This window comes from Monopterus albus, unplaced genomic scaffold (genome assembly GCF_001952655.1).
Source record: "Monopterus albus unplaced genomic scaffold, M_albus_1.0 scaffold318.1, whole genome shotgun sequence".
Lineage (NCBI taxonomy): Eukaryota > Metazoa > Chordata > Actinopteri > Synbranchiformes > Synbranchidae > Monopterus > Monopterus albus.
Genome location: NW_018128198.1, coordinates 283,324 through 309,931, shown reverse-complemented (window position 1 = coordinate 309,931; position 26,608 = coordinate 283,324). Strand labels below are relative to the sequence as shown.

General features: G+C 41.6%; 1 protein-coding gene across 4 annotated transcripts in view; it reads left to right on the top strand.

Moving 5' to 3' along the window:
• Window positions 1-13,269, top strand: part of sema5ba (sema domain, seven thrombospondin repeats (type 1 and type 1-like), transmembrane domain (TM) and short cytoplasmic domain, (semaphorin) 5Ba) — a 163,278-nt gene extending 150,009 nt beyond the window's left edge. For 3 of the 4 annotated variants that reach the window (XM_020623972.1, XM_020623969.1, XM_020623971.1), the window contains 6 exons: window positions 33-128; window positions 2,403-2,477; window positions 2,988-3,125; window positions 4,859-4,903; window positions 5,854-6,059; window positions 10,727-13,269. In XM_020623972.1, coding sequence (XP_020479628.1) covers window positions 33-128; window positions 2,403-2,477; window positions 2,988-3,125; window positions 4,859-4,903; window positions 5,854-6,059; window positions 10,727-10,903 — 737 coding nt within the window. In that variant the 3' untranslated portion in view covers window positions 10,904-13,269. The remainder of the gene's footprint in view (window positions 1-32; window positions 129-2,402; window positions 2,478-2,987; window positions 3,126-4,858; window positions 4,904-5,853; window positions 6,060-10,726) is intronic. The other variant, XM_020623973.1, reaches the window with a different exon arrangement.
• Window positions 13,270-26,608: the final 13,339 nt, after the last annotated feature.

Below are 26,608 nucleotides of genomic sequence, written 5' to 3'. Positions count from 1 at the left end.
GGGGGGTTGTGGCGGCGGTCACTACAAACGCCCACGGTCCTGTAACAGCCCTGCCCCTGCCAATGGAGGAGACATCTGCATAGGACTTCACACTGAAGAGGCCCTGTGCAACACACATACCTGTGATGGTAAGGTCACACATAAATTCAAAATTCAATGTAAAACGCTGCTTGGAGTCCTGTCAACACCCCTCCAGGTAGGCAGTCAGCTCCCACACCATGTCATTTCTGTGTTGTCCCCTTACTAAACTGCTTCTCTCTTCGTTTCCTAATGAATAAACCAGGTCTTAGATATACAAGAGATAAGTAGAGTGGTGCTGTGAGAACAGCTAGTCCCCCGGCCATCTTTTCCAGCTGTGCAGCAGGAGGGCTGAGTGCCATCACAGCTTCTGTAAAAAGGTTTAGAGATCCTCTTGTGTTGTACGAGACACATGGAAACCTTGAAGTTTTGAATGCTTGTGTGTGCACAGAGTGCATGTTTCATATGGGTAGTTAAAAGCAAACAGATAACACCTTATCGAGTGTATGTCTAAGTTTCTGGATTTTGGAAAGGACTTGTATAAAAACTGATTTTAAAACTGAACAAACACAAACTTTTTTTCCTCCATGCAGTTTTTATTTTCTGATGTTTCTGTTTCCATCTTCACTGAGGACACCTGACACCAGGTCCACCTGCCAGTGAGGTTTCTTTTCCTACACACTGGTCTACTAACACTTTTTGCTTGCATCAAAATCACTGAAGGTTCATGGATGTTTTTTTTTTGTCATGTGTTGCTCAAAGCACTGAACATTTAGATCAATCTGTGGCCAATCCTGTCTAATCACTTAACTGTAATGTTATCAGAGATGTTGTCATTAATACAATAGGATGTCAATGCAAAAGAAAACAAAAACAGCTTTTAACTTTTGTCAGTGAACTTTGATGGCATTGTTCCAGACCTCCGACCTTGTGTAAATGTCATATGTGCACCTCTAATTGCTATACAAAGTTTGAGTCCCCCTGCCTGAGGCATTCCACAGAACACATTGTCAGCAGTTTCTATCTGTGGCTGTTTCTTCAGTAGAAAACAAACCAAGAGAAAAGCGTTGACTGCTCTGTGGGACGGCGGTACGTTTCCCTGATGTCTTGAATAGTTTTTGAATAGCACACAGGTCTATGACACAGACAAGCTCTTCCAGGACTGACCCACTCATTGACCGTGAGTAGAGGCCAATCATTGTCAGTGTTAGTCTCTGTATGGAGATTGATGAAATACAATGAATATAGAAAATGACTGGCAGGAAAAGCACAAACAGAAATACCACTGGAGGTTAAGTAAGAAAGTCTTTAACCATATATATATAAACTTATCCTCAGTAATATAAGATTAAAAAGTGAGGTGTTCTGATAGTGTTGAGCTTTCTGTCCGTGATCTGGAGGTTAGCCTTGCCCCTAAAGTCTTAAGCCATGTGATGCTGAGATGTGAGATGTAGGCTATAACACACCATGTCCCCTGTCAGCTCCCATTCTGCTCCTACAAGGACACTGAAATATTCATGAGATCTGCATGTTAATCCAGGAGGAGAAAAACAGTCTGGCCCAAACTCTGAAGGCTTCAGCCTGACTCTGATTCTAGGTTTAATAAAACAGCCTTCAATGTTTTGTTTCCACAACGTGATTTTCATCTCCTTATTCATTTTGCTGGAATGGCCTGGACAAATTCATCATCCGAGGTATTTTTATTATGTATGTGAGTGGAGTGATGTCTTGTAGTGCAGATGATTTCTGCCTGAATTAAACAGTTGTTTCCCCTAAACTGTCGTTTCCTCAGCTGCTTTTCACTTTCAATCAGCCCAGCTGTCGTTCACAGGAAGACTAAGGCCGACAGTCAGCCTCCCTGGTAATTACAAAGAAGGTAGATGGCATTTTCTTCCCTTTGCTGGGATGCTAATTAACCTCCTTTCATCAGGTTAATTTTTTCCCATTTAACGTGGACCAACACATCCCGTTAGACCTGCGCCTATCAACTGTCTGCTAATAACCTCTCCAACCCCGATCGGTCTCCTCATCCATTCATTTATTGACAGGCACAATATCAGTCATCTACTGGGGTCCTGTTGTGTTGCTGCCTTCTCTGCATGTGTAATTAGAGGCAAGTTGGCTGTCAGTCACAGGGAGATTTGATGCGCCTGTTGCAGGTCATTTGATTTAGGTCCCCAGCAGTAATGGAGGACAGCAGGAAGGACTATCAGGACAGAATACTAACCAGGAGCCTGAGAGCGTTCCTTTTGACTCAACAGTGCGATCACGCAGGTCATCCGGGTGACAAAAATAAATGGGAATAGATGGAGCAATTAAAGGGAGCTGTAGTGATGCATGGTTATTAAACCCGTTTGAGGTGGTCTGTGTGTTTTTGTGTCTAGATGGTTATGCTACAAGAAGGCAGCAGATGGTGGGGGCTAAGCAGCCTGTTGGTGAGCACCAGACCGATAGGAAAGGTAAAAGAGGCCTGTCCAAAGCTTCTACTCAGGCCCTCTCTGCCAAAACTGCACACTTGAGAGCACCCAGAACAACAAACTGGCTTTTTCATCAGCCTTTCTCTGCAGTAGCCGTGCTCCCTCCACTCCAGTGCTTTTAAATACAGGGTGAAAAGAGTGCAGCAACTGCATGGTTCAAAGGGAGGAGCTGAGAGTTGGGAATTTCCTTTTTCCTCTGGGCCTTTGTTTACTGTTGGGTCGCCTGCTGCGGGGAAACGGCACTAAGACTCGGCTCAGGAGACAAACATCTCCGCTATGCACTAAACAAACTCTCCACGGGTTTACTCTTCCAATCCTGTTTCCATCACCAACACTTTTTTGGTGTGTTTGGGCTCTTTGGCTGGCCAGAAGGAGTTGGTGGCTGCGGGTGGTGACAGCTTGGGTGGGCGCATTGGTTTCCAGGCCGTGTGAGTTTCATATGGCCTTGTGGTTGTCTTGGTTTGTACCGATTGCTCTTTTTCTGTGTTTCAGGTGGCTGGTTGGCCTGGTCGCTGTGGTCGGCCTGTGACGATTCAGGCTTGCAGATGAGGAGTCGGGTGTGTGGGGCTCAGGGCAACATCCCCTGTGTGGGGAACAGCACTCAGCGCAAAAACTGCAATGAAATACCTGGTGAGTCGGTCAGCTCACCGGCCACCTGTACAGTTGGAATCCAGTGCACTACACGTCCACCTTAACATCTGTGTGGATGAAGCTCAAAGCGCATCAGTTTTTTGGTGAAACTGTCATAAATGTATAAATCCAGCCGTGGTGGTGGTGGTGGTGGTGTTGTACTGGACTACAGTATATTCAGAGGTGTCTCAATATTTTTGTCCTCCCCAGCTACATACATGAGAGGGTCAGAATATTAGGAACACCTCTGAATATAATGTAGTCCAGTGCTGCACCACCTTTAACCATGACCTCAGTAATAAACATATAATTGAATTTATACATTTATGACCATTTCACCAAAAAACTGATATGCTTTGAGCTTCATACACACAGATGTTAAGGTGGAAGTGCTGCATTGAAGGGCATACAATTGTACAGATGTACCTAATAAAGTGGCCAGTGATTGTACAATATAACTGTACATCTTCCTTCAAAGTCTTTACAACAGGTCAAGGTCGGCTATTCAAAGGCTCCTCGGGTGCAACGTCCTTTTGTCAGAACTTTGAGGAGACAAGTCGTGTTTCCTTTGTGGCCCTGAATATCCCAAAACACACTGCATGTTCTGCTCTTGGTTTATCACGCTTTCATATGATACATTCAAATAAAAACATGTAAACTTGTATTTTCAGTGAAATGAAAACAGAGTACACAATATGCTTGCAAAAATAGATAGTGTTTCACATCAGTGTTATGCTAGGGACCAGAAAAGGGTTGAGAGTTTAACTTGGTTCAAGTAAAGCTTATAGCTAAATAGTCATTAAAAAAACTTTCACTGGCTCTGACGTAACTGTATTTTGCTAGTTCTCTATCCAATAAACTGTCACAAGTCATCTGTCGTCATCAATATGTAAACCATATCACAGTACAGTACCACCAGTCGTCATCATTCACAAACATGCCTTGTTTGAGTCTACATATGACATCCTCTTTGTGCATTAAACTAGTCTGCTTCTGTTAATAAACCATAATTAAGTCTGTGTGAATCCAACAAGTTAGCTATTGACCCTGTGGGCCTCAGTGCATCTTGTTATGCTGATGATGATATCAGTGTAACACCTCCTCGAATGATCTTTCATGGCCTGATAGCATCAGCCTCTCCACATTCAGAATCCCTACTGAGTCTAGACAAAGTCAATTAGCATTAATGGGTAAGTCACAACACCAAATCACATCTCATTTTATTGCAAATTTCAGTGAGGCAATGGATTGGTTTGTTAAGGTCACTGGCAGAAGGGAGGCAGCTGTAAAGAAGCTGAAGAATTAGGCCCAAAACCTAATCAGGAGATGTGCACTCCAATAAAACTGTTCACACACACACCAACCCTTGATGTTCCCCTCTTTTTTCCTTACTGTGGGATTTGTGGGGTGCAGGACATGTGACTGTAAATTACTGTCCTGCTGTCAAGTGTCTCTAACAGCAACCAGAGAGGTCCAGTCTGACAGAACAGAGCAGTTTTATCACCCAACAGTCCGTTTTTCTTTTGAACCTTCAGGAATTCACTGATGCAAAAAAAAAAAAAAGCCACGTTTGCACAACATTTTAATTTCTCATTCACTGTTTTTGTTTCTGCATGTGTCAAGTCCCCTGATGTTACAGTCTGTGATTGTTGTGTTCTGAAGACTGTTTCTCCAGGGAGAGAGTGTGTGCATGCATGTGTGTGTCTGACCCTGTGTTCCTCTCCTCTCTGCAGTCATTCTTCCTGCATCTGGTTTTGATAAGGACCAACACTGTGGAGGTAAGTGGATTAACAGCTGCCTTCACGTTGTCTCTGTGTGCATGTTTGGGTTTTTTGCCACCGTATGTTTCCACAGATGCCTGTCCATGTTTGTGTTTTCATGCATTTTATGTACATTTTCATGTTCCAGTTTATTTCAGTCCCTGCAAGATTCTAACAGCCAATTAGGACGAGGAGGAAGCGCGGTGTACTGTACGCTGTGATAGAAGTTAAACCTATCAGGTCTCTCACATAGGGCTGGACATCATTCCACAATTTGTACCTTGAGTTTGATACGGTTCCTGAACAATACTTTTTTTCTATTCCAATTTTATAAAATCGGTTTTAACAAAGTGTATACTACAGACATTATACATTTTGGTACAGATCATGAGGTTTATTTTTCAATTCCTTGGCATTTTTGTGCACTCAAAGCAGTTTCATAACATAAAAAGTAAACCTATTAACCACAACCTTAAGTTAATATTAAGATCAAAAAATGAAAATGAAGAAAAGCATTTTTTGATATTGATGATACGTTTTTCAATATGGTATTGAAGTAATTTGATCAATGCCATAAAAATATCTAAGTTCGATACCCAGCACTACTCTCATCTTCATCGCACAGCCAGACAGTAGTTCAGTAAGCTCAGGTTTTGCTGGTGGAGGGAGATAAGGTGGCAAACAGCACTGGCATGAACATAACCAACTGATAATACTGATGAGTACCAGATAATAATGGCTGAGCTGTAAACCTGAATGAATTATTTTGCAAAGGTGTTTCTTTTTTTCACCTAAATTTATTCCTGAGACTGACACTGCAGCGTTTCTGCTAGGGATGTTAGCTATTGAATGAAAGCTGCAGTAACCCTGGGAGGTACAAGAGACTAGGGGTGTGAGAAGACAGTTTTCTAAATATGATACTGTATGAGGGTCCTCAAATAAAACTTCATATTGTCTTCATTTCCCAGCGTTCACCTCCATCCACCTAATTGCCACTGGTGTTTCCTGTTTCCTTGGGGCGGGGCTGCTCTCCTTCCTGATCTATGTGTACTGTCAACGTTTCCACAAGCCTTCACAGGAGTCTGCAGTCATTCACCCCACCACTCCAAACCACCTCAACTACAAGGGCAACACCACGCCAAAGAATGAGAAGTACACGCCCATGGAGTTCAAGGTACATGATCGTCAAAGTACTTTGTTGCTGTATTTTTAAAGCTACTCTGCCCAATTTCTTTACAACATAAATGGTTTAGTGAGACTTGGAAACACACTGGCACCATAAGCTGCTCCTAACCGCTCTCTGCCCCTCCCATCACATCTTGTTTCCTAGCGATGATGTAAACTACGGAAGCCTGGTTGTGGCAAACTGTACAAAATGCAGCCTCCAGTCCGAAGCTAGCATTAGCTGACAAATAGGTAAACTTGTCAATCCAGTAGAATACTCCGGTTACTGCTAATGTGACACAAAGCCAAATTACAATCATATTAATTCAATAAATAAATAAACATATTAGCTTTAGATGCCGACACATCCAGAAAGAAGAACTCCATATCTGAATCAAATCGGAGTCCTTTGGCTGCTGTTAACATTCTCCACCTCACGTTAACCCTGGTTTTTGCTCTTTCTTTGTCTGATTCTCTCTGTGGAAAAGTGTGTGGGTATATGTATGTATGTGTATATATAAATATATATATATAAACACATACACACACTGTTTTTATTCCTTGTGGGGACTCTACATTGCCTTACATTCATTTCCTGTAGACTTACCCTAACCTTAACCATAACCACTACTTGCCTAATCCTAATCCTAACCCTAACCTCATCCTAACCCTAAACCATGTTGCCACCCTAAGTGTCCCCACAGTGTGTGTGTGTTAACAGGTTTTGGTTTTAGTTTGGCACACATACACGGAAGAAAGAAAAAAGGTCAAATAGTCGAATAGTTGCACTGAAGAGCCAACTGTCAAAGGGTACAGCCCGACACCACACCCTGTCCGATTTTTACTAGATTTATCTGTGTGTACAGTCTTAGTTAAGGTACCTTTAGAAAGATCATGGTAATACAAATGGAAAATGAACAATTTACTTGGTTACTACATGCACAAGCACACGCAGTGTAAATGCTGAAAATTCAAGGGCAATGTATGTGATGCATGTTTTATTTAGAGCCTTTATTCATGCATTTATCTCAATAGCATGCAAACCACCAAAGATAAATTACTGTTCATTTATATTCCTCCTTGCTTTTATAAAGAACCTATAAGCTTTAAGCCTGTCTACCTCCTACTGGCCAAGTCCTTATTAATGGGCCCCATTAGCTTTCTAGAGCAGTAGTCGGTACACAACCTCCCACTGCTATCGGACTGCTGTGCATTCACATTTGGAAGTCAAGAAACCATTTTGACCAAAGGTTCATAGACTTTTAGTTCAAGCCTGTGCTCTCTACAACTGCTTTTGATTTGCTCTGTAACTGATCACTAATTATCTCAACTCAGAGAAATTGTTGATTGTTCTTTCTCAGTAAAATGCCTCAAACTATGCTTGTGATAAACAGCTGTAGATAAACAAACTTAAATCTTTGGTTCAGGTCATAAAAGGTCTGAGTTTGATCTTTATCACCAGCTCATTTTTTATCTAAATGGAAGCTCCAGTCAGGCTTTTTCCCCCCAAGTTACAGATTTATTAACCAATGTCAAACAGGACTTAGATGCGTGACTCAGAGACATGAATAAAAAGTTCATGTTTTGTTAAAGGCGCTGCAGGCAAAAGCAGTAAAGGACTAGACAAGGGTGAAGTCACCGGGCTGGCGAGCAGAGGCTGACAAATGAATGCATCGACACTATGGGTCTAATTAAAGATTTGTTCATTTGCATTAAGGGAATTGTACAAACCAGTATTTTTGAAGCTTTACTCATGTTAGGGACCAAAAGTCTGCGCTAAGTTTCTTAATTAAAGAGCCATACTAAAATCGCTGAAGTAACCCTTTAGAGCTGCATTAGCTAAGATTTTACACATGGTCTGATAAATGATGTTAAAATGGGACAGGATGTGGTGTCTCAGCTATACTAACCCCCTCCATGACACTCTGCTGCCTACAGCCTTTCTGTTCCAGCTTCTCTATCTTGTGTTGTCAAAACAGTCTGTAAATTAACTCCATCTGCTGCCTAATTATAAAAACAGTTTTCAAATAGTGAGTAGTCATTTCAAACAGACATGGACGAGCTCTTGGCAGCTAAAAGTCCAAAACAGTGGCTGTCAAAAAGACAAAGAAAGAGCAAACCAGGGTTAATCTGTTTGGCTTTTTGAGATGGAGAATGTTAAGAGCAGCCAAAGGATGCAGATTTGATCCAGATCCGCAGTTCTTCTTTCTGGATGTATTAGCATCTAAAGCTAACGTGTTTGATTTGGTAAACCCTAGCTTTGGGTGGGATGCTGCATTTAGAACGGTTTGTCGCAATCAGTCATCTGCAGTTTACACTGTCGTTATGACACAAGACACGATGCAAAGAGCAGTTTCTCTAGTGGCTGAATAAAACCTAGGCAGAGTCTATTGACCATAGAACTGGTGCAGTACATTCACCTACAGTGTTCCACCTAATCATTATAGACATTTTCAAAGTTCTACTGTTGCTTCATTCATTAAATCTGATCATCTGTGTAAACATACTGCACACATTGCTGGTCGACTACTTTCGAGGCTGGTAGAATACCATTTACAGTCACAGCTTATAAAATAAAATTGGTGTCACTGTGCTTGTAAAATCATCTCATAATATTATAAGTATTGTGCCGTTTTGATGGAAACTAACTGGCCTTCAGTTTATGGATGCTTTAATCAAAAGGAACTTTCTGGATTGCCTCGTCTCATTGCCATCTCCCGTGTTTTTATTTTTTTATTTTATTCTGTTTTTTTTTTTAACCCAGAGCTTTTTCCTATCTGAGCACAGCCTTTGTTTTGACATGAACTAATGCATGCAAGCAGGGATTCATCTTATCCTGACAGTAACCTGACAGTATCTGAGTGCCTACCAAAGCATGGCAGCAACATGATGCCTAACCCCAGTGAACCATTCCTGTATTTTTGATTGCGCCAGCCTCCCGACACTTGTTGTCCTTGCTATTATTATTGTTGCTGTGTGGACACAGTGCTGACAGCTGTCATGGTGTTGAGAGCCTGAACTCATTAGCTTTAATGACCAGAGGGGGAGGCCAGACTCAGCTGGATATGCAGTCGATGTCGGTGTACCGCTACAGCACTGTTTATCCAGCAGGTTCCCTCTCCTCCAGGTCAATTTATGATGCCCAGCATTGTGTATTTCATCATCTCTAACCTGATTATCTTCCTGCCTCGGTCTCGAGGGTTGTTCAGATGGAATACATTAGTCTAATGCTTCCCCCGGAAAGTGTTTCAACTTACGTTCAGCTTTTAGTGAGACTCAGAAATTGCGTTAACATATAATGTGGGTTTTAGACTTGTTTTGAAAAGTGCTGAAGTGAATTCTTGCCATTTCGTATATTAGTGCATTGAGTATGCTTGACATGAACTAAATTCAATTTATCCAATCTGTCTGCTTTGGTTATAAATACAGTTAAAGCGCAAAAGCTATGAGCTCTTGTATTTCATTCATCTGTGGGCAAGAATTACTGTTTTTGTAGCTCTTATAGAAAACACACACAAAAACTTCATTAATTCTATCTATAATTGAATCCTTTTCTGAAAATAACTGAAAACATCTTTCAGGGCAAAAGAATAGTTTTCACTAAAAATCTACTTGTCTAAGGGATTTTCCATAAATTAGTGTCTGTATCTTAGAATGGGCACATTGCTGCACTAAGAAAAAAGAAACTTCATTTTAGAAAATACTAAGGGTGTGTATCCGTCCCTCTGTGCATACATGGTCCACGATTAGATACGAAAACGATATGATACACTGTGATTGAGAATGATTGATTCGATTCAGCAGATATTCAATTTCAGTTTAGCTTTTATTTAAAAGACTATATATATATTAAAGTATCTGTTTAAGGTCAGGGCTCGACGCTAACACTTACTGAAACTGAAAGGCTGCTGCCCGAATGTTTTGTGCACTGATTTGTTAAATTTCTGTTTTAGATATGAACACGTTTGACTCTGCCTGACACCAAAACCTGTCTGGAGACTTACAGTCACTTAGAGCTAGTGTCAAACGTTAGCAGAATCATGTAGGAAACAGAGGTTAAATTGACTACGATGATTTCTAGAAGAGTACATGACAGAAGTATTTGTTTACCTCTATATAAGTTTTGATTATATAATCTAATTTTTATTTGCACATTTCAGTAACAGCTTCTATGATGCTTTTATTCCTGAAGTAGAAAACCATGTCAGACACATCTTTTTATGATGTCACCATGAACCAGATGTTGTTATATTAGGGTTAAAGGTTATTATCCTTATATTGTGTGTACAGCAGAGCAGAGGTCTTGTCACCTAGATTAATTTGTTTCACCTACTCTCTGTGTTACATCATCAGTGTTGCTAAATACTAAACTGAAAAATTGCAGTGCCACAATATTTTGTGACAGGATTAGTCAATATATACCCCTTGGGGTCTCCTAACGTTGGTAACCTAACGGTAATAAGCACATACACTACCAGTCAAAAGCCTGGACACACTTTCTCATTCAATTCAGTGGGAAAATGTATCCAAACCTTTGACTGGTAGTGCATGTACATTTCTCAGAATCTTAAACTATTCCTTTAATAAAGACAGATTTGTGCAGCCTGGCATTAAAATATCAAACAATTACAGAAGCTGCAAGAGTGTAAAGTTTATTTCTCTGCTGTATCATTCCAGACGCTAAACAAGAACAACCTGCTACCAGATGAAAGGTCCAACTTCTATCCACCACCACTCCAGCAAACAAATGTCTACACCACCACCTACTATCCCACAGCACTCGGCAAATACGACTACCAGCCCAACCCCTCCCCTACGTCATGCAGGACCTACAACCACAGCAATAACAGCTGAGACATGCCCCACAACTGGCTCTCAATCCCCCTTCCCTGCTGATCCAAATGGACGCCACCCAATGCCATGGTGACACGTACTGAAACGTTTCTCAGAGCTCGGCCAGTTCCTCTGTTCGCCAATGCCCCACTGCTTGCTTCTACAGTCTCTTCTGCATGTTCGGGTTTGTGCTTTCAAGAGTGCTTCTGGACGTGCCCATCAGGAGATTATGGGTTTGGATGACGACGCCCATATCCTGGTACATGAAGTGTGTTATTGTAAGGACCTGACTGAATACAACAGTGTCAACTCAGAGCTTCTCTCCAAGTGGGGATCCAGTGGAAAACTAGCAGATAATTTTAGATAATTATGACAAGTGCACCTCAGTGCAGGTGCCGAGTCAAGAATCCACAATTGCAAAGATGAGCAACAACAGAACATTACAACAAGAATAAAACAGTACAACAAAAACTGCATTTCTCTGGATCTAGGTCACTATTTTACACCTCGACAGTGCAAACAACTTCCTGAGCCTCTAATCAACTCTGAGCCCCTCGACAACAAAGGCAGAGCAAACAGTATATATTGGAATGTTTGTGCAACACAGCGTAGAGCGAGAGAACAACAGAAACAGAGGACACTCAGCGACGTCGATGATGAAGTAAATTAGAGATCAGTATCAGCTCAGCCGTTTGGGGAAGATGTGTGTCCTTCATTGCTGGCATTTCACATGACAGAAAAGACAAGAACTTTAGAGCTGATTAGTTTTCAGATGACTGTTTGGAAAAGCCTCGACATTAAACATCAACTTGAGTTGGAGAAAAATATTCTCTAAATTTGGTTCTGATCAAAGCTGCGTGCTTTTAGTGGACAAGGATGTTCACTCAAAGTCAGAGCAAAGGAACTGTGGGAAGCAGTCTGAACTGTACATACAGCCTTGGGTGCCTGTATGCAATAGAGGACAGGGGAGAGATTTGTTTTCTATTTCTGAAAGGGAATTGATTGATTCTCCAATTGATTCTCCAATGGATGCATTGATTCTACTGAGTGCTAAATAGCTCGGTGGCCATATCAAATATGGCCAGTGTGCTAAACACCTGGATTTGGTTTTCTATGATGGTAGAATAAGCTAGTAGACTGGCACTTGTTCTTTTTCTTTGGTTTTCAAGATAATTGTTTTATGCTCAGATGAGCCGTAGCATAGGAGGAGATATTTTGTTATATAATATATAGCTGATTAATTCTTGGTTCTTTCACTTCACATTCCTTGCTTTTCATGCAGTTCAGTAACCATTACGTCTTCAGTACATGACATGTTAACACAAAGATAGAACTACACGTTGATACGCTTTTACAAAACATGTAACAAAACATCTATTTGGCCCTGCTTGAAAAGAAAAAGACAAAACTATGGTTGCTTTGCCTGCGTGGATGTGCATACATAACACGTATTCACCATGAATGTCAGGAGTTACTGTATTGTACAGTGTAAATGCTTTCATACACATGACTTAGGTCTATAGAGGTATTTTTGTGCTCCAAACCCCCCACCCCCCCACTGTCACTGACACTCCAGGCATCCTACTTTGTTAAGTTCACGTATGCCATGGTAACCATTGTAAGTGAAAGCATTGCGCCTCTGGGGTGGAACAGATAATATTTATAGTCCAAGCTTGGTTTCTAAAGGGCATTTTCACATCTATATTTTATTATTATTGCCTGATTGATGAATGCTAACCCAGCAATGCTTTTAAGTTCAGCTACTGTACATGCATGAGATAAGAGCTCTATCTGTATATAGGAGTGACAGCCTTCTACAGCCCATTTAATGACCCTAAAGAGGAGTGTGTAAATGAATCTGTATATTGTATAGATAACACTGTTTTAAAAAAAAGCCTTATAGTGGGGGAAAAAAAAAGTTCTGCAGCTAAGTACACACCAACCATGAGGTTTGTTTGGGGACAGAGCTCCACAATGTGACCGACCGCCTGCGGCTGATGACCTTTCCCAGCTGCTCAAACATCAAATTTCCAGAGACACATGAATCCAAACTGGAAATAACTGAGTACAGCACTGATAAGGAGACCGCATCAAATATTAGATAGCAAATAGTCACATATAATGGAACGGTATCTAAGCTAAGCTTCTATTGGCCTGGTCCAAAAGCCAGTCATCTGATTGGTCAATATGGAGCTCTGTCCCCTGCAAAGTGAGGCTCTGTGCCCTTCTATGCAACTTACCAGGTGTACTGTTAGACCTGTCATGTAGACTGTAATCACTGCCTTTTAGACACTGTGAATTTTTTGGTACCCTATATTTTTGTATATTGTACATTATAAAGGATAATAAACCTTGATGCCAACACAAACGTATGGGATCTGTCAGAGTTACAGTTTAAGGAAGGATTTCACATTTTTTAAAGGCTGACATTTGTAATATTCTTAAATTGGATGTGTTGATATAGAATTGACTAATCTGCAGATTCTATTAACAGATTTTTTGGGCCATGACCAGTGTGGTTTTTTTTTTTTTTTACTCATCAGCCACAACCTGAAAAAGCTTCATGGTGAGAAAAAATAAATGACAGTTCCCCTACAGCAGCCTTTAGAAGAAATCTCTCAACTAATAGTTGAAAACTAATAGAAAAAATACAATACAAAAGCTTCATCCAATCAATCAGCCTCTGATACGCACCGGAGCCAATCACCTGACTGTGTGTTTAATGGTCAACCAGCCCATGAAACACACTTAAGAATACAGCTATCACAAACATGAGGGCCTACGATGAGGACACTGTCTCGGTAAAAACAGTTTGTTGACACCTATATCCATCCATAGCACTTGACTGGTACCCAGTAGTGCATCGACCCCCAATCGGTCTTGATAAAGGAATCTGTAGAATGATGAACTATTAAAGTCTTGGTCTTTATGCAAAAGGGAAAAAAATCCAGTTTTGTCCAACAAATCTTTGAAACATGTACACTACCGGTCAGAGGTTTTACAACACCCCCATTTTTCTAGTTTTCTGTTTGAAGCCCAGTGAATAACTGTAAACGGTACAAAGCTAAGAAGAAAACAAGTCTCTTCAGTGAGTAATAGGTTAACTTGCAGCTTTAGTGGAAGTAAATGAAGCCTTGAGCCAACACAGGCAGTGTGGAACGTTGTCACTACTACAAGCATTAAGAAAAGTACAAGATGATCAAATGGCAGCATCGTGTCCAGACCTTCCAGATGAAGAGCGAAAGCAACAGAGAAGCACAACACATTTGTGGGAACTTGTGGAACAGTGCTGTCTATCCCAACAATATGACTTCAACTGTAGAAATGTAGAATGGCAAAGAATTTTAGAAAGTGTGTTCAGCTGCTGAATTACTATATACAACTGGAAGAATGGAGGTGTTGTAAAGGTTTTGACCAGTAGTGATGTATTCCTCTACTGTTATGATAACAAGTGTAGGTGACAGTACTCTCAGCCCTATGGAGAGTTTCTCAGCGTTGAGCAGACAATGCATCAACACATTCAGAACTGAGCATACTCTGTGCTGCTTTGCTAAATTAATTAGCTTAAACCACATCGGCCATGCAATGCTATGTAACAGGACAGCTCCACGATGGAGCCCTGAAGGAAACAGTACTTTTCATTGTTTAGGCTCATCAGGGGAACTGTTAAAGACTGGGTGCCCATGTGCACCCAGTCTTTAACAGGTGGGGTGGGGTCACCCCACCACAAAGATTCAGGGATTTATTCACAATAATAGTACCTGCAGCTTGGCTGTGTGTTCCAACAAACGCAGGTGGCCTGGTTTGTGGTAGAAGCCCATTTGGGATCTTGTCCTTGTTGATGCACGTTCTGGCAAATTGGTGGAATAGTGTGAATCAGCTTCCAGATGAAGCTCATCACTGACAGAAGAAATGACACATGTGGAGGGAGCCCATGAGTCTTAGCCTGCACAGGTCAACAGTAGTTAGTCATGACAGAGGGAAGCAGACAAGTAAAAGCTGCATTAACTGGTGTTTACCACAGATTTGGATAAATCAAGTAAAACAAATTGTCTAGAGGTGTTGTCTCCCTGTTGTCCTAAACCCTACCTCCCACCCCACTCTGCTGTCTTCAGGCCTGGTGTTGTTAAAATCTACACCGCACTTCTTCCACACCCCCGCTGAGCCGAGGTTACAAGATGCATTTTTTCAAACCAGTACGGCTCAAAGATGGACTGTGGAGGCTCCTGGTGCAGGTCCAACCCAGGGTGGGAGCGAACCTATCATACCTGAGAGGCCATGTTCTGTAGCACAGGAAGAGTGTGACAAAGAGGGAAAACCAGGGTTAGCATCACTGAAAACCACAGGCTCTATATTCTGTATACATTAATTCTGGAGCTGGTTACAACTGCTGCGCTACCCGACTGTCACAGCTGCCTCCAGCTGTCCTGACCAGATATGACCTAGTTCCAGTGACAGGGCAGGAGAGGGGATACTGTTTGAGCTGGTTTTGACTCTCACTTTGCCCTTAATGGCAGAAAATTAGAGGTAGAAGTTAGTTAATGCAGCTCTAAGTAAAATGGCATCAACACCCATCTGATTCTCTTTTGCATTCGTAGAAAGAAGCTACCCACCCTGTGGGCTGAAAACAAATCAGCTGGACTAGGTTTCTAAGTCGAAGACGTTTGAGAATCTGCACAGACAAGCTGCCCTGTGTATATCTGATACTACACACCAGGTCAACAGAGCTACGATTTGTGTCAGACGTCACAGAACTGTAACCTCTTCCTTCATTCCCAGAACACGTGACTGCAGCGCTGGAATCTTTCAATGAATGAGAAAAGGGGAGATGGATGGAACAAACAAGCCAAGTAGTCAGGGTGTGTCCAGCAGAGTGCTTGTGGATCACTGCTGGTGCCAGTGGCCTAGACACCGGTACTTTGTCATGACACCACAATGACTGTGCTGCTGTACAGAAAATCAAGATCAAAGATGGAGATCAGCTACCGTCACACAGAAAAGGAAAAGACAGTCAATAAAATCTGATAAAACACTGTGTGTACACTCAGTCTTTAGCCTCCACATAAATAATTGAGTGCACTGTTTGTATTTTATCCTGGAGCAACTATATCGTTGGTTGTCATCCCCTAAAACACACACTCCCCCACAAATTCATATATCCTCACTGTATATGCCCTTCTCTTTTGGTTCAATGCAGCCATAGCTGTACTTCTCAATTAGAGAGAGCTGCCTCTCTGCGGTTTTATTAATGGTCGCAGTGAAAGCATTAATCAGTTGATTTTCTGCTGACGGACAGATGCGATGATCTGCTCTCTGGCAAGTGGCCACAACGAGGTCACTAGGAGGAGGCCACTCAGATAAGATGGTAGAGGAGTCTGGCAGATTTTGGCAGTAAATGAGTGGTTAGGGCACACGCTCACTTTTATAATTCAACCCATGTACAGCAGTGAGGAATGACAATAACAAATTCTGAGCAAAACACCAGCTTCTGCTTTATGTGATCACTGACAAGGGGAGTTTTGTTACAGCGGAGACAGTGACTATGTAAAAACATGAGTCATTGTCCACACACAGAGCACTGCACTGAGGCTCACATTCATCATGAATTATCTTGGAAGTGAGCAGCTACCTGAAAAATCACTGTTTACAAATGTGTTAGCATTTAAGATGTTGGAAGAAATAACCACTAAACAAATTAAACTTGCACTTCAACATGGTGGTGGTGCCAATTTTTTTATTAATGCATGCTTTAATGTAACCACAGTCTTTTTTGAATGGCATTAATTTATTAAATTAGCAATAAACCATCACAAATTACTAACTTTTCTTTGCCAAGTTACAGAAAATCACTTTGGTTGGTGCACATCCTCTAACACAACCTTGTCTTGTTAGCTTGTTTAATTAAAGGTGCAAAAATGACAGCTGCTGAATATCCTGAACAAAATCCATTAATTATAGCTGCAGTAATTGATTTTGTTACCCCTATGTGGCAAAACATTTCCAAATAACACCAACAAACACATAGGGTTGACTTTTTAACATTCTGCAGATGTGTTCAAACCCATTTGTTGTCACATCCAGTAGACAATGTAACAGGTACAACACGTTGAGCTACAGAAACACAAAGCGTCTCCTACATACAGATGGTTGGTAGCTGTACTGCTGCTGGACTAGCGAGTTTCAAAGTGTGTCTCTTACAGTTAGTCAGCTCACAAAGCGTTCAGGATGTCCTGTCTTGGACAATATGTTTTACTGACATGGAGGAAATAAATTCCTGAGACCAGTAAAAATGAGATGAAAGCATTTTTACTACAGAAGAACAAATCAACTGTCAAACAGCCAAGAGCTGCCAGTGTCTGGGATGATAAAGTATTTAAAAAGCCAGAAAACTAATGTGTGTCAAAGAAAACCATTTTGACCATGTGTGTCTAGACATAATCACTTAGTTCTGGTCTCTAACCAACAGACAAGCTATTTGTTTTCCGTTCATTATCGGAGGTGTCTAGTATGGAGGTTAGTACATTAGATTTCAGATCTGAAATCACACATATTACATGATTACTCCATCTGTAGACAAAGCCAACCTCCCCTAACCGAAATCAAGGTTAATTAAAGCGGTACAACCTCAATACATTAGCTGTGCCATGAAAACAAAATAATCAGTGAAAAGAAACCATATATCTGCACACAAGGTGAAACTTTATGCAACTCCTTAGACATTACATGAAATCATTAGATTTAATTAGAAGAAACTCAACACTGGTCTTATTGTTTAGCACTTCGAGCTATGGCTGTAAATACATACTACATATTGCTGTGTAAAGATATTACCACAGACAGATCACATTACTGTCATTGTATGAGAAGTTACTACTGATCTAAATTATGAATAAATGATGTGTAAACTATTATTAAAGTCATCAGTATACCTGTTGACACAGACGTCTGATGAGCAGTGCAGCAGTACCCTGGTGCTGGCCTGACAAAGCTCACACACTAAGAGCGCCCGGCACAGATCACAGTAGCATAATGTGAACATCTGATGTTTATTCTGTGTTAACGTGTCAGTGAGCACAGTGTTTTTAATGTGTGCTGTGCAGCGCCCCAGGAGGCAGCCGGCAGACAGGCATGTCTGTGTTCTTGCACAACAAGACAGGATGGGCAGATCACACGGCGCCTGAAACTGCAGCCAGAAAACGCTCTCATCGTCTTGGTTGTTCTCACCATCATAGCTCTACATCCTCCTCCATGGGAAAACAGAGTAATTGTTTGATATGATTCATCAGCTTAGCATTAATCCACTGGCCATATCTTCTGTGAGTGTGGTCTGGGCAAAGCCTGCCTGAAAGAACTCGGAGGGAATTGGTTGTATTGGAAATGTAATCAACAGTGTCAAGAGGCCACCAAAGTAGAAAGTTAAGCTGTTTTTCTTGTCTGTCCCTGTAATCTAATGCTGTTGATGCTTCATTCACTGGACACCAAACAAGCCACAGCCACTACGCCTTCTTCCCAAGGTTCACTTCTGCCTGGGCATGGTTTCACAAAGCCTGTCACAATGACTGAGAGCTAACAGTCTCTCAACAGATAACACAATATTCATGTAAAAAAAGGAAAAACTAAATTAAATGTACTAACTCCAGCTTCGCTCACTCCAGTATTTATGAGTTATAAGGACATTTTACCAGCAATGACTTTGCTTTCCTCCAAAAAACAATTTTCTCAGTTGTTAGTCCACAATATCTTTAGCAGGCGACAACTTTGAATTGATGTCCTCTGCAGGTGGCATTAATTGTTAAGAGGAAAACATGCTTCGGTTTTACTCTCAGGCCTACGTGGGGTGCAAAAGCTAACTTTTCAGTACAGATACTGCATTAAGGTGTGTTCAGACAATGCAATGGGAATGTTCTTGTACTAAGTCAATGAAAGACAAGAGCGCAAACAAAGGCACTCTATAAGGCACTAAACAGATCTAAGACACATCTGCCCACAGTGACAATATTTCAGCTTGAGCTGTGAGCAAGAAAAGCTAAATGTCTAATCACATCTCTCACCTGATTGGCACGTTTCAGCTCTCGTACCGTACCTATACTATGACTACGGTCTGTCAGGAGTGTCCAACGTGTGACTGGCATCACATGACACAACGCTACATCATGTGTCCTGTGCATGTTGGACTTAACGTGCAAACTGTGCAGTGGGCAACACAACACAGTGGGGCTGCAGCGGTGTCCCGGTTTCACGGTATACCATGAATTGGTTGATTGGCTGTCATACCATGCACAGCTGCTTATCACCGGTACTGAAGAAAAAAAAGCACAATGCATGTACAGTTTACTTTCATTCCCCACCATCTGCCACATTCTGCAACGGGCACCACACACACGAAGGAGGAGGCTGATAGCCTGTCAAATCAATCCACCAAAAAGAAATTAAAATCAAGCAGAGTGGGATTAGTTTGGATATGTAAAAAAAGAAAACCTTCGAGAACACCAGACCAAAGTGGCCTATATGTCGCCTTATAAAACATGAGGGTATAAACGCCAGTCATAAACGACGCTACTGAAATAACTTTCCACACTGTGTGTTTGTTCGCTGTCGTGCACCTACAGTCAATTATTCAGAGCATCATGATGGCATTTCTGGCTACTGTCAGAAGTTTTACAAACCAGTCAATCAGCACAATAATCTGTAATGCAAATAATCAATAGCTGCACCTCAGCCAACAGTCAAATCCTGTTTGCCTATAAATCCTGTTCTAACATTTATCTGCACTGAGTAGCCTCCTTCTAATACTAAGTACATTTTCATGATAATACTTAACATTTTCAGTCTTGTAACTTTTAGTTAAGTAAAGTTACTAACAAGCAAATTAACATAATAAATCATAGGCTATAATACTGTTTATTCTTTAGAGTTAATCTAGCTCTGAAACCCCCCTAAAACAACCTTTTATTGTCCTTTCTTTTGAGGCAGTGTTGGAAAAGACTCTTACTACACCCTGTGAAAAAGACCACTGACAAAGGAAGTCAGCCCTTTTCAGGATTTCATCCTACAGCAGGTTAATGACCCAAAAACACCACCACCAGAAAAGAACAGGGTGGTCGACTTAAAATGGAGTGGCAGCACAGCGTCCGGCCTTTTCAGGTGAAGAGTGAAGGCAAACCACCCTACAAGTGCATCACAGACACAGCGATGTCTGAAATCTGATTTCAGTTGTTGAAAGAATGTGGCAAGTGCGTTTGGCTGTTGAATTACACTAATAATAACTGAAAAATGAAGGTGTTCTAGAAGTTTTGACCAGTGGTGTAGCTGAAAGAGACTCTGGGATGCTCTCCTTACATTGTAAGAAGATAGGATGGGCTAATGGTGCCATGAGTTAACCCTGGCTAACAGAGAGAGATGAGAGGGACAGACAGAGCTGGCAATGATGGAGAGTCCTCTCCTCCTCCTAATAAAGCAGAGAGGGGACATGAAACAATGTTAAATTACCTCCAACGCCTCCATCTCACAAAGAGCCTGCATATTTGGTCATTAGGATAGCTGCTGCAGAGTGGGGGGGCTGTTTCCAAACATTGGGGTTTATAGTAGTTGTACAGCAAGTGAGCCATTCTTGTTTTATTCAAGCTATTTAACCACCTGATGGAGGTTGTAAAGGCTGGCGGCCTCACTGAGCGGAAGCAAAATTGACAACAGTGTCGTAAATGGAACTGCTGATGGCACAGAATTATTGATAGGGACACGGGTAGCGCTGAGTGTGAAGCAAGGTAACACAACCTCACTGCCCCTTCCGCAGCTTACAGAGGTTGTCAGAACCAAGTAAAGAAGGAGCAGGCCGCCAGCCTTTCACTGTCACACTAATACGTTACATCTCAACTTAAGTTGTGCTCGCTCATATCGGCTCAGTGCTCACTTTATACCATCTGATATGTTGCTGCAAACACACACTCTAGTAGCAGTTCACTTAATGCTCCTCGATTTATATTCAACCTGCTGCCACGGCAGGTTTGTGTTGCAGCATGGACCCCCGCTACAAGGAGAGTGGAGCGGGGGTCCATGCTGCAACACAACCCTGCCGTGAATGCATTGAAAACACACTGAGAGGAGCCATTCACACTCACATTTGTTTCACAGAGCTTAGGTAGTAACATGAATCATTTGTTCAGTCCTGGGCTTCAGTTTTTACATCACTGTTTGAGCTCATGCTTGCATACGGGTCTGCATCTGAAGCGTGGGAATTTAAAAGCGCACAAACAACAAAAACAGGAAAATACAAGGTAAAGCTTTAAAAAAATGAGAAAGTGACAAAGTAATTGCAAATCTGTTTCAAGCCAGGCATTCACCACATGCCCAGACAGGCTTTTAAGCAATGTCCCTGTCCTTGTGCTTGTTTGATGCCTTTTGCTGCAGTGTCAGTGAAACAAGCACACAGACATGCATCAAAGCCATTGTGTTCCATTAACAGACAAAACGCTACTTTAGGAAGGTTAGAAAGGTTTTCTCTCCTCGTGCCCTCAAACGTCAGACATTAGCCCAGCAGACAACAGATTAAAGCCACAGTCTAATCATCATGGAAGTCTACAAGGACAAAAGAAGAACTTCAGTCTTGTATTCATAACAGTTTGTTTACACAAAAAGCAGTACTTCCATTGATCCCTGGTGGCTGGTTTTAATGCTACACACTGCTACAAAGATGGACAGGGTAATTAATGGACAACACAGCCATTTTTCTCTCTTTCCTTCCAGCCCCAGGGCATTATTACTTCCAGTACTAATTTAGATTCACTCCCCCGCTCCTCCAAACCAATAACTCACATGTTCTGTACAGTAATCAGTTGAAATGAGTCACAGCGCATCTCTACCTTCTGCACAGTGAACAGAGCCTGTACATAAAAACTAACCTACCCCCTTTGTTTCCATCTTGCTCATGAGCACTCCTGTGAGATCTGTGCAGTTTAAGCCAGTGTTGGGAGTTGGGAAACAATGACTTTCACACCTCCTCACTCCTCTCTGAGATCATAACTGAGGGGAGAAATCCCATTTATGTCTTTGCTAAATCACCTTAACTTCAGCATTTATATTCATGTACTTTGATGATGTTTAATGCATATGCTTTGGATTTAGGATTATCTTTATTTAGGATAACAGACTCCCAAAAGAGGTGTCTAGGTGTCCCTAGCGAGGCACCCCCCAATCCCGATAGAGGTTAGCCCCTGAGTACGAGAGCAGTGGCACTGCAGGGTGACTGACCCTCTTAAAGGAATGATCCATATGGTTAAATGAACCATAATGGTTGAATAAAAGGCATTCTTGCTCACAGGCCAACAGGAAAACCCTGTGACCAGGACCAGGTCTAGTGAAGGATCAGCAAGTAGGTTAGAGACACTGTGAGGTAGGATCCCTAAAAGAGCAGATGCCTCTCAACACCAGAAACGTGTAGAACTGCAGTCAGCCTGTGTAGTTCTGCTGGGGAAATCAGTCAATCAGAAAATAGCTACAACCTTTTGGATCACAGGAAGATTTGGTAACAACTTTCATCTCTACACTCACACTTCCATCCCCAGGAAAAGCCCTCCCTGATCCTGAGGTGCTCGCAGTAGAGAGGAACCTGAGCTCTGCTGTGTTTACCCAAACAGGTTCACTGTTACAAGGTACAAGGTCTCCTGCACTGTTCATAAGCTGCTTTTATTGCCTGTTGGTTAAGAGATCAGGTGGTTTACAGGTTTAAAGCACTTCACAGGAACAGACTGAACACTGCAGGGAAGTTACTGTACAGGGTGTAAAACTGAAGATCTGTTCAAATTGATAGATTCATCTGCTGATTATTGTCTGTTTTCTTAGAATTAGTCTATAAAACAGTGGGAAAATGTCATTCATAACATTCCAGTGAACATTCAGTCCTCAAAGTTGACATGTTGGAAGCAGAACAAATGGGCCAGTGTAAGGATGAGAGTGACTCTGACAAGGGCCAACCTGTGATGGTGAGATGACTGGGTCAGAGCATCTCCCAGTCTGCAGGTCTTGGTGGGTGTTGTTGGTCTGTAGTGGTTAGTACCTACCAACAGTGTCTAAGGAAGGACAAACGGTGACCTGGAGACAGGGTCATGGACGCCCACGGCTCACTGATGATGAGGTTGATCTACTGTAGATTCAACTTTTAACTTCCATTTGTACTGTTCAAAACATTTATCTGAATCTTTGTTATAATGGTTGAAAATGAGAAACACTGTCCATTGGTCTGTATGAAGAGAAAGAGTCGGGGGCTGTAGTGGTGATATCACACCTAGAGCGGTGAGGCTGTTGGACTGGTCTAAATAATTCTCTCTAACTCGTCCTCATGACCAGTTTTCACTCCTTTTACTTAAGTCTTTCACTGAAATGTAGACACATCTGTGCTCTTCCTGTCAGTAGAACTGTGGAAGCAAATGGATTCACAGAAGATGCACAGTGAGCTGCAGAGTGACACGAGTGCCGACCGACTGCCACAGGGACTCCTGTGTAAACTGTATTAGGCAGGTGGTCATAATGTTATGGCTGGTCGGTGTATCCCATTTACATCAGGAGCTGCACCAGAGAACATTTGGCATTTTGTTCTGGAAAGACAACTGATTATTAAAATAGTTGCTCATTAATATTCTGTTGATCAACCAATCAGTTTATAACTAATTATTGCAGCTCTGCAACATTTTAGAACAGTGAGAGGCCTCACAAGTGTAGAAATACAAACGTGCAGGCGTGGCGAGGGGGTTTCAACATGAAATCAATCCTGCAGCTCAATATAGGAAAAGTGAACTGTCACTCAGTCTAATCAGGTTTAACAAAAAGGCAGAGTATGATCTGTATGACCTGGATGTATGGAATATGAGCTCAACATTATTGAATTCACAGAAGCTTGGTTTAGGAATTTTGGTTTTTTTTATCCACCCCATGCATCTAAACCTTTTTCTAAATTCTTTGTGCTTGAAACAATATGCAATGAAATCTGCTTCATTCAGTGCTGGACTGGTACCAGAGGAAGCAACTGGGGGGGAGGAAAAAAAGCAATTTCATGCAGCCATTTCTCCTACCCAGCAGAGGATTTAAGACCCCATGGAATGTTTCTTGGGCAGGTTACTTGGCTCTAAATTGGAGCTCAATTTTCTATTTTTTTCCCTATGGCATTCATCACCCACACCACACATCTCTCAGCCATCTCTCAGGTGGCTGTCTGGCATCTTATCGCAGCCCTCCAACATCACCATCAGGCTGCTGACAGCCGACAGCAGCTGTCAAAAATCAAATCTGGTGCTGTTTCACTGCACCGCAGGAACAGGGGAGGATTAATGAAATGCCAATGCAGCCTGGACACTCATTGACGTGCTGCACCTTTAATTTTCTGCCCAGTGGGGTCACAGGCAAAACTCATAAGCTCATAAGACAGCCCACCATCCCTGTGATTGTTTGTTTTATTTCCCTTTTAGCACAGAGACAGACAATCACAATTCAGCCAGCCCCCTAACATGGTACAGACTGCTCTATTGATTAATTATTGTTCGGTGTCTAGGCTTTGTGACCTCCCTCTTCTTGCATGAATACACCAAGCTCATCACAGCAGAGACAGGGGCATGACACTAAAAACCTGCTATGTGTGGGCCGGCAGCAGCAGTAACCGCCAGGTGACCACGTACCCTGCAGATGCAGCTGCCGGCAGACCAGGAGGGAACCAAGTCCCAGTCACCGGCACTCCAACAAACCATAACCTCTTCAGAGCACTATTTCATATATGTCTTTTAAAAATATATAAACAACATATATAGAGTGAGGAAGTAATTCTGTTAGAGCTTAAAGGGAGGACTAAGGCCAGGGGTTTTCTACTCACTACATACTGCAACACTGTGCACAAGAAATACTAATTACTGTAATCCAGCATGACTGATACTTTTTGTTCATAAAGGATTATTAGTTATAGCCCCAGGGAGAGTCAACACTACAATTAAATGAACCGAAAGAATGGAATGAACCTTAATGCTTAACTGCCAAACCAAAACTTTTTTTATGGCCAACATAACAATCATTTGCCTATACTGGATGTAAATGAGAAATGTGAATGGCTTACACTACAAACAACTACGGCTAGCGGCCTCTGTGACAACTGAAAGGTCACACATGACAGACACACAATCAGGAGATGGAATTCACCCAAGTGGCAGCTCAGTCTTAATATCAGCTAAAACAAGCTTCACATCAATGGATCAAAAAAACAAACTAAATATAAAAAGTAACGACAAATACTCATCACAATTTCCCAGAGACCGAGGTCTTGTCTTCAAATTGATCAAAACACAAAAGATATTTAATTTACAATGTTATAGAAGCAAAACTGTTGATTCATTTCCTGTTGATTGACTAATTAGTAGTTCATCTTTAAGTAATGATGACATTTTATTTTCTCCATCTAAGGCACCGTTTTATTGGAGCTGATACAAACTATTACGTTACCAGGCAAGATGAAAAGATACAGACGTTAACAGATCCTTAAATATGACCTTGTTTTCTGTTTTGAACTGGTCAAATGTGATCTGATGTTCATCTAAGTCACAACTACAGACACACACAATACGACTACTGTATACAAATAATACATTATTATTTATTAAATAACATTCATAGAGCTGGTGGGAAAAGTGAGTGAACCCCTGGATTTATTAACTGGTCAAACTTCCTTTGACAGCAATGACCTTATAACGCTTCCTGTAGCTATAGATCCGATGTGCACAATATTCTCAACCATTCTTTTATACAACAGTGCTTCAGCTCGGTCATACTTTTAGGAAGATAAGTTATGTCCACTGATTGGACAAAAGTAGCAAACTGAAGACGGCAGCATCTATGTTTGGATCCCTGGTGTCCTATGGACTGGCAGCATCTTTGTTTGGATCCCTGGTGTCCTATGGACTATGCACCATGATATGGTAGACTCATGAACAGAGAGGTTAACCAGCTTCAACGATTCCTTTTATAAGATCATTCCTCTGTCCTCAGTCAACCCGGAAGTCGTTCCGGTTGAGCAAGGATGGACGTTCCAAATCTTTTATCACCTTTGAGGACTGAGGATGGTGCTGAAGGAGCCATAACTGAGGAAAAACATCCTTCGTGGACTGATACCTCCCTTTATCAGAAGTGAGTTTGTGACTGGACACTTCAGATGAAGTATCTGAGGAAAGGATGTCTCATATCGTTAATAACGTGTTTCCTCGAGTCCTCTCACCTCACGTTTTCCATGCATCTTACATGGGCAGGACTAAGGCACAAGGAAAAGATGCAAGTGAGGGGAAACAACAGTCCTTATACGAGACATAAGACGTATTCCTTGAAGCCTTTAGCTGTTCTTTGTTTCTCTTACTGAGTATTTTATATTGTGGCTTTGGAACCATGCTAGCTGGACGTATACAGTTTGCCTGTGGACTGCAACTTTATGCAAATCACTAATTCCTGACCTTAAGTCTACAGAGATGTCTTTTGTTACCTGGCATGGTTCACGTTCTTGTGTCTTCCTAAGTTAAAGTAGTTCTAACCCACACTGCTGTTCTGTTTTTACTGACTAGACTCCAGATTTGTGAACTGCTGACTAGTATGTTTGTTCAAATGACCTTATTTTAAGACAAATTTTAAAATAATAGGGGTTCATTTTTTCTTGTGAATTGAATAAATATCCTGCATCTCTTACAGCCCATAATGCAAAGCAGTACC